The sequence below is a fragment of the Lolium perenne genome, chromosome 5, assembly GCF_019359855.2.
Source record: "Lolium perenne isolate Kyuss_39 chromosome 5, Kyuss_2.0, whole genome shotgun sequence".
NCBI lineage: Eukaryota > Viridiplantae > Streptophyta > Magnoliopsida > Poales > Poaceae > Lolium > Lolium perenne.
In genome coordinates this window covers 263160247-263175748 of record NC_067248.2, presented here as the reverse complement: position 1 = coordinate 263175748, position 15502 = coordinate 263160247, and the positions used below count along the sequence as shown (strand labels likewise).

At 44.7% G+C, this 15502-nt stretch overlaps 2 protein-coding genes across 2 annotated transcripts; both read left to right on the top strand.

The window, feature by feature from the left end:
- Positions 1-1622: 1622 nt before the first annotated feature.
- LOC127302935 (NADPH--cytochrome P450 reductase 3) lies at positions 1623-6883 on the top strand. The gene is made up of 17 exons (XM_051333674.2): positions 1623-1981; positions 2067-2126; positions 2217-2293; positions 2514-2571; positions 2673-2793; positions 3071-3140; positions 3261-3455; positions 3542-3634; positions 3744-3972; positions 4061-4144; positions 4218-4369; positions 4454-4550; positions 5247-5396; positions 5496-5573; positions 5799-5921; positions 6012-6125; positions 6502-6883. Exons 1-17 carry the CDS (start codon positions 1667-1669, stop codon positions 6580-6582), a joined length of 2097 nt encoding a protein of 698 aa, XP_051189634.1. The 5' UTR covers positions 1623-1666; the 3' UTR covers positions 6583-6883.
- Positions 6884-7681: 798 nt separating this feature from the next.
- Positions 7682-8098, top strand: LOC127304410 (uncharacterized). The gene has a single exon (XM_051335099.1). It carries the CDS (start codon positions 7682-7684, stop codon positions 8096-8098), a length of 417 nt encoding a protein of 138 aa, XP_051191059.1.
- The last annotated feature ends 7404 nt before the right edge of the window (positions 8099-15502 follow it).

Below are 15502 nucleotides of genomic sequence, written 5' to 3'. Positions count from 1 at the left end.
AATCTCCACTACTACTAAAAGAGCAAACATAAATTCCCCACTCACACCAAACTGTACGCGGGATAAAACTCTGATTTAATCAACTTAAACATATCCTATTGTCCATATATCATCAATGGTTTGCCACTTAGATGTCGAATGTTCTGCCGGAAGACTACCCCGTGCACCTCATGCCACAACCCAACGATCGCTAAAGGTATCGCTGATCTCTCAGCCTATCAACATTCCCACTGTGGCCGCGCCGAAGCGGTCCTCGCCCCCTGTGCAGCGGTGAATCTAGGATGAAAATGGAGGGTGGGCTGAAAATAGGTGCTAAGAAAATATATTAAAGCACAAAGGCCCTAATATTTATAGAAAAAAAATGAATGAATATAGTCGGCGTAATATCTTTTGTGCAAAGAAATATCTAACTATGATATAACTTGCAAAATTTGAATGTGTGTTCTAAAAAACAATGGAAGAATGACTTGTTCGCTATGGTAGTTGTTATTGTTGTAGTAGGCGTCACGACCGCGACTCGATGCATTGGCCGAGGATTCGAATCCTTTTGGCACAACCGGTTGGAACACTTGGCCTCTAAATAAGTATACTTGTCTGATCTGCAATTCATTATTAAAACAAAGTGCGGTTCATCTATAAGCTGCTACTTCTATTTTTCATTTCATCCCTATCAAAATATAGCCAAGTTTACTTATGTAGTGCAGTGAACTCAATCGCTCTGCTTGAATCTTCAGATTGAGTAGGTACATTACAAGCTCGCTATTTGGTTGGAAGAGAGTTTACTTTCGTTGACTACTTAAATGAATATTCCTAATTTACTAAGAGTATAAATAGCATATGGAGATGCATACAACAAAGAACGAAGTTCGTCCGAAAATGCAACACTAATTGCAACGACAATTTTCCCTTCTAACTAATTGCATCAGGTACTGCTGTGGTGAGCAAAATCGTAGATAAGGCTTAAACTTGTAGAGAATAAGGGACACCATCATATTAAGATTGTACAACCTTAAGGCACAAAATCGAGGGGATGTTTCCTCTTGTAGCAGCTTTGGTGGCACCGTTGATGCTACTCTAATTGACCGTGAATCATTGAGTTGTACACCCAGCTTGGTGCCGCCTCGAAGTTCCCAGAATATATGCAAAAGAACATGGGTGCTCATAAACCCTATAACTTGGTGCCCCCAAAATTCAAATTTTTTTTTGTACGGCGGAGGACACACGTATGTAGATGCGTGACTTTTTGATACCCAAATTTAAGAGTATGTAGCTTAGGCAAAAATCATAAGTTTTTTTTTTTTTTTTTTTTGCGAAACGCAAAAATCATAAGTTTCAAATGAATAGTCGATAGGAAACCCCCTCTTGAAATTTGTGTAACTTAGTGATCGGATAAATATGCAACTTCGTAGCGAAGTAAGTTTGAACGAATTTAGGAATACCCATGTCCAAAAAAAATTCGCTTCAGTTTCCGGACGTGTCTAGATGTGAATTGTGGTCGTGACCGGTGGCGCGAGGGCAGCCACAACTCGCGCGCCGTCGACCCGCATTGCCTTGCCGGTGCAGCCCACCCGAGTCGCGGCGCAACACAACACAACACAATTCGCCTCCTACACGCCCGTTGCCCGCACGCCTCGATCCCATCGAACCAGCCCCGCCGCCCCCGGCCATGGACTCCACCGCGTCGCCGCTGGACCTCCTGGCGGCGCTGCTCACGGGCCGCGCCTCGTCCTCCGACACCGAGGGGGACGACGGCCACCGCCGCCTCCTCGCGCTGCTCGCCACCTCCCTCGCGGTGCTCGTCGGCTGCGGCGTGGCCCTCCTCGTCCGCCGCTCCTCCGCCTCCGCGCCCCACGCGGTCCCGGCGCCGCCCCTCGCCGCCAAGAAGCCGCGCGAGCAGGAGGAGCCCGACCCGGACGACGGCCGCCCGCGGGTCGCGCTCCTCTTCGGCACGCAGACCGGCACCGCCGAGGGCTTCGCCAAGGTACCCGTTCCCGTCCCCCACCCTCGCCGCATGCTCTGCTCGCGGAGAAACCTAACTAACGCCGCCGCCGCTGCTGCCACCGCAGGCGCTCGCGGAGGAGGCCAAGGCCAGGTACGACAGGGCCGTCTTCAAGGTGCTCGATCTGGTACGCTGCCCACTCCATCACAAATCCCCTCTCCTCCTCCCTCTTCTAGCGTGCTACTGACTGACCGCTTCATCGGATTGGGTGGTTCAGGACGACTACGCGGCGGAGGACGAGGACTACGAGGAGAAGCTCAAGAAGGAGACCATCGCGCTCTTCTTCCTGGCCACGTAAGTGTTGGGCTAGAGCTACTCAACCGAATGACCTATCTATCCATGCGTCTGCATTCTTCTACTCATTCTTGTCTACCACTAGTACAATCCGTGGACTGCTTATTGCACCTGCTCAGCAAAGATTTTACGTGCACATTTGTTCAAATTAAAGCCAACTATTGTGGAATATAATAAAGTTACACTACTTATTTGAGCGCCGTTGCTGCTCTTGTTCTAGGTATGGGGACGGCGAGCCGACTGACAACGCCGCGAGGTTTTACAAGTGGTTCTCAGAGGTACGATTACTCATCTAGTGCTCTGAATGCACTTGGGCGTGTGTTTCTTTTTTGCGTCGTCGTTTATGAATTCATTGCCGTTTTGTGTCGTTGGTTTTCAGGGGAATGAGAGGGGTGAATGGCTGAGCAACCTCCGGTTCGCGGTGTTTGCCCTTGGAAATAGGCAGTACGAGCATTTCAACAAGGTTGGAAAGGAGGTTGATCAGCTCCTCGCTGAACAAGGTGAACAAAAGCACATCCACTGAGTCATTTGTGGTAGCCCAGTTCACCTAGATTTTTTTTTTAAAGTATGTTTACCTCAAAACTATGACGTACTGTTCTTCCGGGAAAATGATATAATTATATTGACCTTATAACCGCTTTACCACATATAATTAGTTTTTAGTGAAATTCTGTGAATCCTCTGGAGCATGTCTTTCTAGTTACATTTTTTTTCATAGTTTCTGTCTGCCCTTTTTCATCTGCTGCTGGTTAACTTTGGTCCATCATGTTCTTCCAGGTGGCAAACGCCTAGTTCCTGTTGGTCTTGGAGATGATGATCAATGCATTGAGGATGACTTCAATGCTTGGTATGTACTGCCATGACATAATATACACTTCGATTCATCGGCTTTAGTATGGTGGTTCTATTTCAGCATGTAGCTTGTCTCTTATGAATCAAAGCTAATGGTTTGTTTTCTCAACTGAAGGAAGGAACTGCTGTGGCCAGAATTGGATAAATTGCTCCGTGCTGAAGAAAATTCTTCAGCAGCATCAACTCCTTACACGGCTGCTATTCCGGCGTACAGAATTGTGTTCACTAAACCAGAGGATGCCGCACATATCAATAAGTCTTTCAGTCTTAGCAATGGTCATGTCGTCTATGATATTCAACATCCTTGCCGGTATGCTTTTTTCTTGGGCTTTTATGCCACTGATTCCAAGACTATGGTTGTAGTATGGACGAACTCTTAGCATGCTTCTTTTCCAGGGCAAATGTGGCTGTGCGCCGAGAGCTTCATACACCAGCTTCTGACCGGTCCTGCATTCATTTGGAGTTTGACATTGCAGGAACTAGCCTCACGTAAGCATATTGAATGATCTAGCTTTGTCATTTCTGAAAATTAGAGGAAAAAAAGGATGATTTTAGTTGGTTTCAAGACACCTGATTAATCCTCATTTTTCCCTTTCAGATATGAGACTGGAGACCATGTTGGTGTTTATGCAGAAAATTCAACTGAGACTGTAGAGGAGGCAGAAAAACTGTTAGGTTATTCACCAGATACCACCTTTTCAATTTATGCTGACCAAGAGGATGGCACTCCACTTTTTGGGGGCTCTTTGCCACCTCCGTTCCCATCTCCCTGTACAGTGAGGGTTGCACTTGCCAGATATGCTGATCTGTTGAGTTCACCTAAGAAGGTGAATATATTTTTGCATATTTGTTCTCTCATTACGCTCTATGTTTGTATTTATACATATTTTGAATTTTCTCAATGGGTTGTTGCAGAGTGTTCTAATTTCTTTGGCTGCTCATGCATCTGATCCCAAAGAGGCTGAGCGGCTAAGACATCTAGCTTCTCCTGCTGGAAAGGTCAGTTTGTAATGTAGGTTAAGTTCATACATTCTGATAATGTTTTTTTTCTCACATAAATTTCATTGGGCAGAAGGAATATTCTCAGTGGATAATTGCAAGTCAAAGAAGTCTCCTGGAAGTTATTTCGGAGTTCCCATCAGCGAAACCTCCACTTGGTGTTTTCTTTGCAGCTATTGCTCCTCGCCTACAGCCGAGATACTACTCAATATCTTCCTCACCAAGGTACTCTTGCCTTTGAAATAATACCTGATATAACATGAGCAAATTGGCCACTCAGCCAAGATTCATGATATCATATTGCTGCAGAATGGCACCAACAAGAATTCATGTGACATGTGCACTAGCTTGTGGGCAAACCCCTACGGGAAGGATCCATAAGGGAGTTTGTTCTACTTGGATGAAGGTACACTCCTGCCTCCGTTTGTTACAAGGCAGTTTGTTTTAAATATAGTAGGTAGTAGTTGCTAGTACTGTTCAACCTTTTAACCTATTGCAAGATAATTGCATTTGACCCCTTTTGCTCCAATGTTTGTATTCAACCCTGATTTGCTTTGCTCTGTCTATCCTGAACATGTTGAGCAACTTCCAACTTTTTTTCCCTCGGTAACTCCATGTTGAATCACACATATTTGATATTTCCTCAGATTTAACGAGGTTTGAATAAATACCTAGTTCAGTCAGCTTGCCTTTTTTGTACCTTTAGGAGAACAAATGGTCATCTTTCGCTAATAGTTCTCAACTTCTCATTGTGAGCTTCCACGTGTGGTTTCAAAATTAAATGGATTATATATCAGACAGCTCATTTGGTCCAATGATGCAACCTTGCATTACTCCGTGTGAAGCAGCACACTATTCCCTGTGAAGTACAAATATGCAGTAGATCTCGTACCCAACAATATGATAAAAGTTCTCAACATGTACTTTGTGTATCTGTTGCCATATATAGTCACTCAAATTGAACTTTGAGATGTGAATATAGTCATTTCTAAATCATCATGATCTGCATGTAGTCAAATATAGAAGTTTTAAATCATCCAAATTAATTGTCAGTGACCATCATGTCATATAGTAAACCTTTATCTGATGATCCTACATGCAGCATTCAACTCCCTCGGAAGAGAGCCAAGAATGTAGTTGGGCTCCAATTTTCGTGAGACAGTCTAACTTCAAACTGCCTGCTGATCCTACAGTCCCTATTATAATGGTAGGCCCTGGGACTGGTCTTGCACCTTTCAGAGGCTTCTTACAGGTTTGTTTTGTCTTTCCCTTCTTTGTCTCACATTATTCTTCAGGATTTGACACTCTTCAGTATGCTAATTTTCATATCCAACCCATTTGGCACTGGCAGGAAAGATTAGCTTTAAAGGAGACCGGAGTGGAACTAGGCCGTGCTATTCTCTTCTTTGGGTGCAGAAACCGCCAGATGGTATGACCTATGTTTCTTTGTTCTTCATCTACATTTGTTGCTGTCATGATAGCCAGCATGTCATCTATAATTCCCATGGCATAGCAAATTCTTACATATGTGCCACAGATATTATTCTGTGCAGCTGTTTCCCTTGTCAAACTCCTTTTCATCTGCCATGAAACTTTTCTGCATTTGCATTTTACACATCTTTAAAAGTTGCCTGATCAATATTTATTTCTTCAGGACTTCATATACGAGGATGAGCTCAACAACTTTGCTGAATCTGGAGCCCTCTCCGAGTTGATTGTTGCCTTCTCTCGTGAGGGACCTACAAAAGAGTATGTTCAACACAAAATGGCAGAGAAGGTAAATTGATGTTCATTGTTTATTCAGGTGCTTTTAATCAGTTACCATCCCTTATTTTCCCAATTCATCATTCATGTGTAATCTTCGCAGGCTGCCGATCTTTGGAGCATCATTTCACAGGGTGGCTATGTGTATGTCTGTGGTGACGCAAAGGGCATGGCTAGAGATGTGCACCGCACTCTGCACACAATTGTTCAGGAACAGGTATTGGTAGTGCCCGAAAGCTTATTTGTCACTTCACTATTCCTTGTTGCGTCTTTATCTGTGTCATAGATTGTCAACACTATCACTGTGTTACTACTCTAGGAAGCAACATTGAAATGTGGGTTAGAAGAAAACCATACTTTCTGACAGATTACTGGTCCAAGCAGATCTCTTCACTGCTGCCTTTGACCAGCGCGAAGTGCTAGTTTAGCTGTCCACGCCTTTGTTTTAGAAGCTGATGTATGAAGCCTCTCTTTAGCTCTCTTTAGCTCGACGATGGCTTGCTTGAGCCTGACACACTGCAGATAATTAAATTATCCGTTTTGGTCCGACATTCCTTTGGTTTTGCTGAATCATTCATACACTTGTCGTTCAGGGCTCTTTGGACACCTCGAAGACGGAGAGCTATGTGAAGAGCCTGCAGATGGATGGGAGATACTTGAGAGACGTCTGGTGACAAGTGCCATCATTAGAAAACGATTAAACGCCATGGAATATGCGCAAGCGTGCATTCAACGACGGAATTTAGCGGACTATTGGAAGTACATCTCCAGCCCCTTGCTTGGAATATGTTTGGCGGGGAATATACACATGTGGTGTGATATATGTAGGATCTCCAGCTTCTTGGAGCATATAGTGTGATCATTGATGTATAGTGATTAAAACCGTAGCTAGGTATTTATTATTTGTTGGGAGGATCATCATTGATTGATTGTTGTGATTTCTGGAGATAAATAAAGATGGCCATTTTCATATCAGCTGATTACTACTTACTCTTTGCGGCGACAGTTGTGTATATGTGTGCACAACTAGCTGCTTTTTGTTCCATAATTACTGTACATGGAAGCGTCATCACTAGCACATGTCGATGTTCACAGAAGTTTGCAGTATTTCTACTCTCTTGTCTATGAAATGAAATGCATCTGATGGATGATGGATGCGTGGACCGTGGACAGATGGATTGACATGTGAGATCCAAGGCTGATGAATGCAAGTGGCAAACAAGTTTATAACAAGATAGATAACGCACCTCCTTTCTCCGGTGATTGTTTGAAGGTCACCATGCATGCATGCGCATGCCACGCCGTGCGCGCCTCACTCTCGCCGGCTATCGACTCACTTGGAAGCGTCCAGAACCTCCAGCTACGTCTACGTCTACGTGTGGCTTGCTTCCGAGTTGTACACTGTAAACTGACATTTCCGGTCTGGAGCCCTAGTGTGCGTTGCGTACATTCTCGTAACCCTTCCCACTTGGTCAACCCGACCGGCCACATGCATGTTAATTTAGGGCTTTGCGTGCTGCTCTGCCTGTGTCGTCCTACCATCACCGTGCCTCCAAAAGCTGTTCATGCCATCGCCATGACAGGCCATCGGAACCTTCTCCATCCATCGGCCGGCCGGCCACCTCCTTTTCATCTCTGTACGTATATATACCGTCTCGCGGTCTCGGGTTTGCATGCATCATAATACACAAGCAGAGCCGTCCATTCTTCGTGGCGACTTAATTTCTCGGCCAGTTGCTCACTCGACCGATCATCCATCCACTGCCTTTTCCGATGGAGAGCACGGCGGCGCACCACGACGGCGTGATCAGCCTCGACCTCCGCCTCCGCCTCCAGACGCCGTCGCTCCCCACCGGCGACATCGACCGCCCTACCGCCATCGCCATCGCCATCGCCCGGGACGAGGCGTCCTTCGCGTGCGACTACTGCGACCGCAGGTTCTTCAGCAGGAAGGCGCTCGGCGGCCACCAGAACGCGCACCGGCTCGGCCGCGCCTTTGCGAGGCGCGACGCTGCCGCCACCCCGGCGCTGGCGCCGCCCGTTCTCGCACACTGGCTCCACGCCCGCCGCGAGCAGCTCTGGAGGGCGTACCTTGCTTCGGCAGCGGTGAACTGGGCCTGGCCTACCTCGGAGCATAACGACGGAGAAGCGGCCGCCGCACCGGAGCTGGACTTGTCGCTCAAGCTCTAGTCCAGTCCAGCAGCTGAACATGCATATATATATATCTGGGGTCCCGTCTGTCTACGCATCGTCGTATTTGTATGCATCTATTACAGGTATTTTTTTTTTTGCGGGAATATTACAGGTATATTGACTGTACTGTACAGAAAAGGGTATATTGACAGTGTTGTTATACTCGTCTGGTACAGCAAGAAAATGCATTATTTCACTCAGAATCTGAAGTATTTAAGTAGTCTTGTATATACGGACCTCACTGTCGGGTCGATTGCTCTACGCGTCGAACGTGATTTGTTGGGAAATGCATTAATTTGAGATGAGTGCATTTGTTGGGAAGTATATTAAATCATGCTCATGATTCATCCATCCCAACTATGCCTATCTAGCAATTTTATTGCATATCAATTAATCAAGGCTCTCATGTGTGCAATATAGATGAAAGTGCAAATTTAGTTATTTCTTTTGGTATTCTCGTTTGTGATACTTGTTGCCTTTCTCAATGCATCCCAACTATCTTCTATCCCTTATTGATATTTGTGATGTATTTTAGATGTTTGTGTTTGAAGTTCATGAATGTACAATAAGATAAAATTGAGCCTTTGGCTATGCTATTAAGCAAAAATTCTTATTGGTATATGCATGACTTCATTTTGGATATCATGCTATATTTTTTGCGTATCTATTTTGTGTGTACATGTTTCGTTGTGGATAAACATTTTAGTGATTTTGTCCACTCAGTGAAACTTATACACATAAGAGATGATACATCTCCATTTGATATCTTATTTACTTGTTGCATGTTGATTGGTCATGCTAAGCAATATAATTCATTGAAGACTATGATGATGCTATTTTCTCATCCTCGTAATAGTCCTATAATATGCTTTGTCTTGTCTTTCACATATCCTCTTGGTTGAGCCTTTTATTATGGTGCCTCTTACTTGTTCCTCAACCATTTGTATGTTGCAAGTGTTAAACTTATTTTTCTATCTATGATATATTGTAAATGTTTGTGTTTTAAATGGTAATGAGGGAGTGAGGATTCCATGTTATGCATATTGTATTCAAATGCAACATTTTAATTTATACATGTACCTTGGGGAGTTTCCTCATTTTATTTAAGGCACTATTTTGTGGTGTTCATTAGAGTTTGATTCACTTGGTATCTTTTGTTTTGAATGATATTATGGGAGTGATGATTCCATGTTTGTGCACTTTATACTCCAATGCAAATTGTTTCGTTTTGTGCACAAACCTTGGGGAGCTTCCTCATATCATGTAGAGAAATCTTCTTGATCTTATCATCATATCTATCTTTCTTTTGGTATCTTCTTTGTGGTTCATTTGGTTGCTTGCTTCATTTGTTGAAGCTTCTTGACTTTGTTATATTTTTGCAAACTTTGATCCTATCTATAGTGTGATTCCTTCCGAATATTCGTCCTTGGATACGTGCATTTGATTTCACTCAAATTATGAGAAATGCATACGCTATGGAGGAACTCTCACTATATTGGCCTTCTAAATTTTTCACCCATTTCGGCAATTGGTGCCAATGGGGGAGAAGTTTGGAGGGTTTAAAGGAATTTGGTTATGTCTTTGCTTTGTGCTTAAGCATGTGCCTTTATTGCATTGCATCTTGTTTCTTTGCATAGTTGAATATTTAGAGGAAACTCCACTAGGCTTTGAATGCCAATATATGCAATGAAAGTTAAGATCATTCACACATGCATATATTATGGGGGAGTTTGCTCTATATATTCAACTTATTTGTTACTTAAATTCCTTACATAAACCCTCTCAAAGAGATTATCATCAATTACCAAAATGGGGGAGATTGAAAGTGCATGGAGCCCCCATGTGTGGTTTTGGTAATTAATGACAATTCCTATGGACTAATGTTTGCATTGAGTTATATTTGTAGGAGTTGTCCATAGGTAATGCTTGAACCATATGTTGGCTTCAAGGTTGCAATAAGAAGAAATTGATGAAGAACATCAAGTGTCAAGTATGTCTTGAAGATGAAGATGAAGTGAGCCCTCAAGTTAGATGAAGATGAAGTGAGCCCTCAAGTTACTTCAAGACATCAACATGATGAAGAATGAAGAAATGAAGTGCAAGTTCAAGATGAGCCAACTCGAAGAGATCATATGCTTGAAGCTTGCCATCCATATGGTGTTCATGGATATGTGAAGACGCGCCGAAGAAGAAGCTCTCCCATAGTAGAGTATGGGGGAGCATTTCACATGACTTCATCAAGCAAGCACAATCAAGAAAGGCGTTTCATCTTGTTGCGGTCAAGACCGTCATCATCAAGCTCAAGTGGAATACGCAAGGTTAAGGTTTGCTCTTGATAGGGTTTCTTTCTCACCGGTCTCATGGTGTAGTTGGAGACCGGTTTATAGTTTAGTTGCCATACTATTAAAAGGGCTCTCGAGTGAGTAACTCGATCGTATCCTTCGGAGAGCTCAAACATTTGCATCCTTGCATCATCTTTCTTGGTTGTTATTTGGATATTATCCATGTGATGTTTTAGAGCTTGTGCTTATTCTCATGACAAGCTCTAGTTCATCAAGAATGGTTTTTGCTTGGGCAACTTGTTGCATTTTCGAGGTTGGAGGTTTTACCGGTATGTCTTTTTTAGATAGGTCAAACCTTTCATCATTTGTTTCTATACTCCCTTGCTGGACTATGATGGTTCCCTGCAAGATCTTGTAGAGCTTGTTACTAGCTTCGAAACGAGTCCAAGATCATCAAAATCGAAGTCCGGATGCTCAAGTTATGCTCTTTCTCGGTTTGGTGTCTGTGCCAGTTTTCAGGGGGGGCGGAAATTCCGGGCCGGATACCCCGAAAAACGGCTAAGGACTTTTCGGCCGGGCTTACTGGATCCAGGCCGGACTTTTGCCCGGATTTTTCTAGATGCCAGATTTTTCGGGAGAGAGGAGATCTAGATCCACACTTTGACCAAACCAAATCATCTCTTTGTGAGTGAATCTTTGGAATCTAGATCTTGGAGAATTTTGTGTTCTCCTCTTTGTTAATCCTCTCTTATTCCCCCAATAGCTTTTGTAGCTTTGTTGGAATTTGAGAGAGAAGGACATGAGCATCTTTGTGGTGTTCTTGCAATTGCATTTGGTGCATAGGTTTGAGTTCTCCACGGTGATTCGTGGTGGTGAAAGCAAGAAGGTTGTTACTCTTGGATTCTTGGAACCCTAGACGGATTCTAGTCCTTTGTGGCGATTTGTTGGGAGCCTCCAATTAAGTTGTGGATGTGTGCCCCAATCTTTGTGTAAGGCCCGGTTTCCGCCTCGAAGGAAAATCCCTTAGTGGAACCGTGACCTAGGCCTTTGTGGCGAGGGTCACCGGAGAATAAGGTGAGGCGCCTTCGTGGCGTTCGGTGTGTGGTGTGAGTACTGCATCTTGGGGTGAGGCCTTTGTGGCGTTGGTGTGCATCGAGCAACCACACCTCAAGGTGAGCCTCTTGTGGCGTTCAGGACACTAAGCCACCTCACCTCTCCAACGGAGATTAGCACTCGCAAGAGTGTGAATTTCGGGATAAATCTTCGTCTCCCGCGTGCCTCGGTTATCTCTATACCCGATCTCTTTACTTATGCACTTTACCTTGTGATAGCCATCGTTCTTGAAGTTATATATCTTGCTATCACATAGTTGCTTGTATTGCTTAGCATAAGTTGTTGGTGCACATAGGTGAACCATAGTATATAAGCTTTGGGCTTGACAAAGTAAACGCTAGTTTTATTCCGCATTTGTTAAGCTCATCTCGTAAAAGTTTAAATCACCTATTCATCCCCCCCTCTAGGCGACATCTGTGTCCTTTCAGCACCGTGCCATGGCGGAGCTCATCGCGGCGGAGAATGCCACTATGTTGATGAACCCGGCCGCCATGGATGAGGAGACCCTTGAGTGGTGGAAGCTCATGAAGACGCAGAGCTTAGCGCGGAGGAGGGAAGCTGCACGCGCTGCCATGGCTGCCGCGATGACAGCCGGAGGTGGAGACGCTACGGCGAGCGTCGGCGGCCATGTCGATGCGCCGGCAAGCAACGGTGACGCATGATCACTTCTCTCTTTCATGATGTGATGTTCGATCTTCTTTTGGTGCCGTGTTTCATGTATGATTGAGTACTTTGAACAACCTATTCTAGATGATTATGTTACTGCATTTGAGAATTGTCGAATAATTTGGATAAACCCTATGCTTGCGGGCCGAAAAATGGTCGCCAGTCCAGACACGCCAAACGCGACCCGCATAACAGAATATTCGGGAATATGTTGTTATGCGTGCCGCGTTTGCCATGTCTAAACTGCGCGGCTATTTTTCGGCCCTCAAAACGCGTTTGGATGGCCTGGATAGGTGGATTTGGGATTTGCGGTTATGCTCTTATCCATGACCGTCATCTCAGCTTGGAGGCGTCTAGAACCTAGCTATATATTTCCATCTCAGCTGTATGCAACTATGCATGCCGGCATGTATGATGCATGTGTACTGCTTTGCTTCCAAGTTGTGAACTGTAAACCGACTACGTGACCGGCATGCATCTTAGGTAAGTTGTGATTTGTGAACGCCAATCCCACTAGCTAGTATTTCCGGTCTGAGGTGCGCACACATTTCCGCACTCATCACTCAGGTCAGGGTGTCCTGTACTCAGTTCAGGGGGGCTATACTGGTCTTGTTATTACAGGGTTCTAGTGATCATTCATCTTTAGAGTTTGCGTGTGGGCCACCATGGCATCACCGTGCCTTCGGAAAACTAATTCATGACATGGATCGCCAATCGCCATGGCACCTGGCACATCGATCGCCAATCGCCATGGCACCTGGCACACCGATCGGAACCTTCTCGAAGAATCGGCCGGGCAGCGTCTGTTTGTAACTTTGTATATAAACATGTACGGTCCATGCATGTTGTATCCATCGTTCACACTAGTAGAAAACCTCTCATCCATCTAAGCCATTGGTACCGGTTCCCTTACGAACCGGTACCAATGGGGTCATCTATACCGGTTGATTGGCTCTGGCGGGCGAGGAGATTTAATACCGGTTCGTTAGGAGCTTTCGTACCGGTTCGTGTTAGGAACCGGTACGAAAGGTCTTCGGCCAAAATTAAAACGCGTGGTGGGGCCCGGGCTGGACCTTTGGTACCGGTTCGTAACACGAACCGGTACCAAAGGGTACCCAGCCATATCAAAATCGCCCAGATCGTCCCGAGCCCCCTGCTGGCTCTCATTTTTCTCTTCTTCCTCACACTCTAAATTTTTCTCCACCTCTTACACTTCAATAATCTTTATTTTTCTCCACCATTTTAACAAGATTAACGGCATACATCTATCCAAGGGTTAGCAATATCATCCTTCCTTCCGGCGTTCCTAATTTAGCTCAGTTCTTTGGTAGTTTTAACTCGTACTATTTTTGTAGTGCAATCAAGGTGTTCGATGAAATGCCTAAGTCAGTGATTTTATTTTTTTATATGCAATTTGAGCTGAAATTATGGTATGTTTTGTAGGTTTTAATTAGTATCATCCCCGTCCTCACCGCCGTCGATCGCTAGCGTCGTCCCCTAGCCGGCACGGTACCACCTCGGTGAGCCCCTCTTCTATTTTATAAAAAACAATTAGTTTTATGTGATGAACTTGAATATTAATTAAGTTGGTCACTCATATATCCATGATGTTGTGTACTTAATGATTTTTGATATACATATAAAATGCAGATGAGTCGACAATGGATGTACGGTGACCGGTGCCATCCCGAGTTCATTGCTTGGCATGCATTATTTTCTCAACGTGGCTGAGGCAAACAGGCGGTCGAATGGTTTCATGTATTGTCCATGTAGTTCCTGTAAGAATATGAAGGATTACTCTACCTCGAAGACCCTTCACGTCCACCTGCTGGAGAATGGTTTCATGCCCAGCTATAATTGTTGGACCAAGCACGGAGAAAGAGGGGTTATATTGGAAGACAACGAAGAAGAAGAGGATAGTGACAACTATCCCAGCTTATTCACCGAAGACGGTGGTAGTAGAATGGGGGAAGACGAAGGCTGAAGAAGAGCTCATTTTCTATGAGCATTTTTTTGATGACCCGGATGACGATTTGGGTCGGTCCATTCTTGATGCGAAGATGAACTGCGGATATGAAAAGGAGAGGTTGAAGTTGGATAAAATGTTAGAGGATCACAACAAACTGTTGTACCCAAATTGCGAAAATGGTCGAGAAAAAGCTGGGTACCACGCTGGAATTGCTGCGATGGAAGGCGAGAGAATGGTACTTACGACAAGGGATTTGAAAAGTTGCTGAAAATAATAAAGAAGATGCTTCCAGGGGAGAACGTGTTGCCCTCTAGCACGTACGAAGCAAAGAAGGTTGTCTGCCCTCTAGGATTAGAGGTGCGAGAAGATACATGCATGCATCAATGAGCGCATCCTCTACCGCGGGGAGTACGAGAATTTGAATGCATGCCCGGTATGTAGTGCATTGAGGTATAAGATCGGGCGAGATGACCCTGGCGATGTTGAGGGTGAGTCCACCCCCAGGAAGAGGGTTCTGCGAAGGTGATGTGGTATGCTCCTATAATACCACGGTTGAAACGTTTGTTCCGAATAAAGAGCATGCCAAGTTGTTGCGATGGCACAAAGAGGACCGTAAGAAAGATGTGATGCTTTGAGACACCCCGCCGACGGGTCGCAGTGGAGAAAAATCGACGAGAGAGTTCAAGTCATTTTCAGATGACGCAAGGAACTTAAGATTTGGTCTAAGTACAGATGGCTTTAATCCTTTCGGGAGCAGAGCTCAGTCATAGCACCTGCCGGTGACTCTATGTATCTATAACCTTCCTCCTTGGTTGTGCATGAAGCGGAAGTTCATTATGATGCCGGTGCTCATCCAGGGCCCGAAGCAACCCGCAAGAACGACATTGATGTGTACCTGAGGCCATTGGTTGAAGAACTTTTAGAGTTGTGGCGTGACGAAGGTGTACTGTGTGGGATGAGCACGAACAAAAGGAATTTAACCTACGGCGTTGTTATTTGTAACCATCAATGATTGGCCTGCTCTTGGTAACATTTCAGGCAGTCAAACAAGGGATACAATGCATGCACACACTTGTTTAGGTGAGACTGATAGTATTTATTTGGGAAACAAGAATGTGTACAGGGCATCGTCGATTTCTTCCAAAACAACATCACGTAAGAAAGAGAGGAAAGCATTTCGGAGGTGAGGCAGATAACCGAACCAAGCCTACCCGCCCTAATGGGGAAGTTATATATGATATGGTCAAGGATTTAGAAGTGATCTTTGGAAAGGGTCCCGGCGGACAATGCATTTCCGCATGATGTTGACGGACACGTACCCATGTGGAAGAAGAAGTCGATATTTTGGGAGCTACCCTACGGAAATTCTTA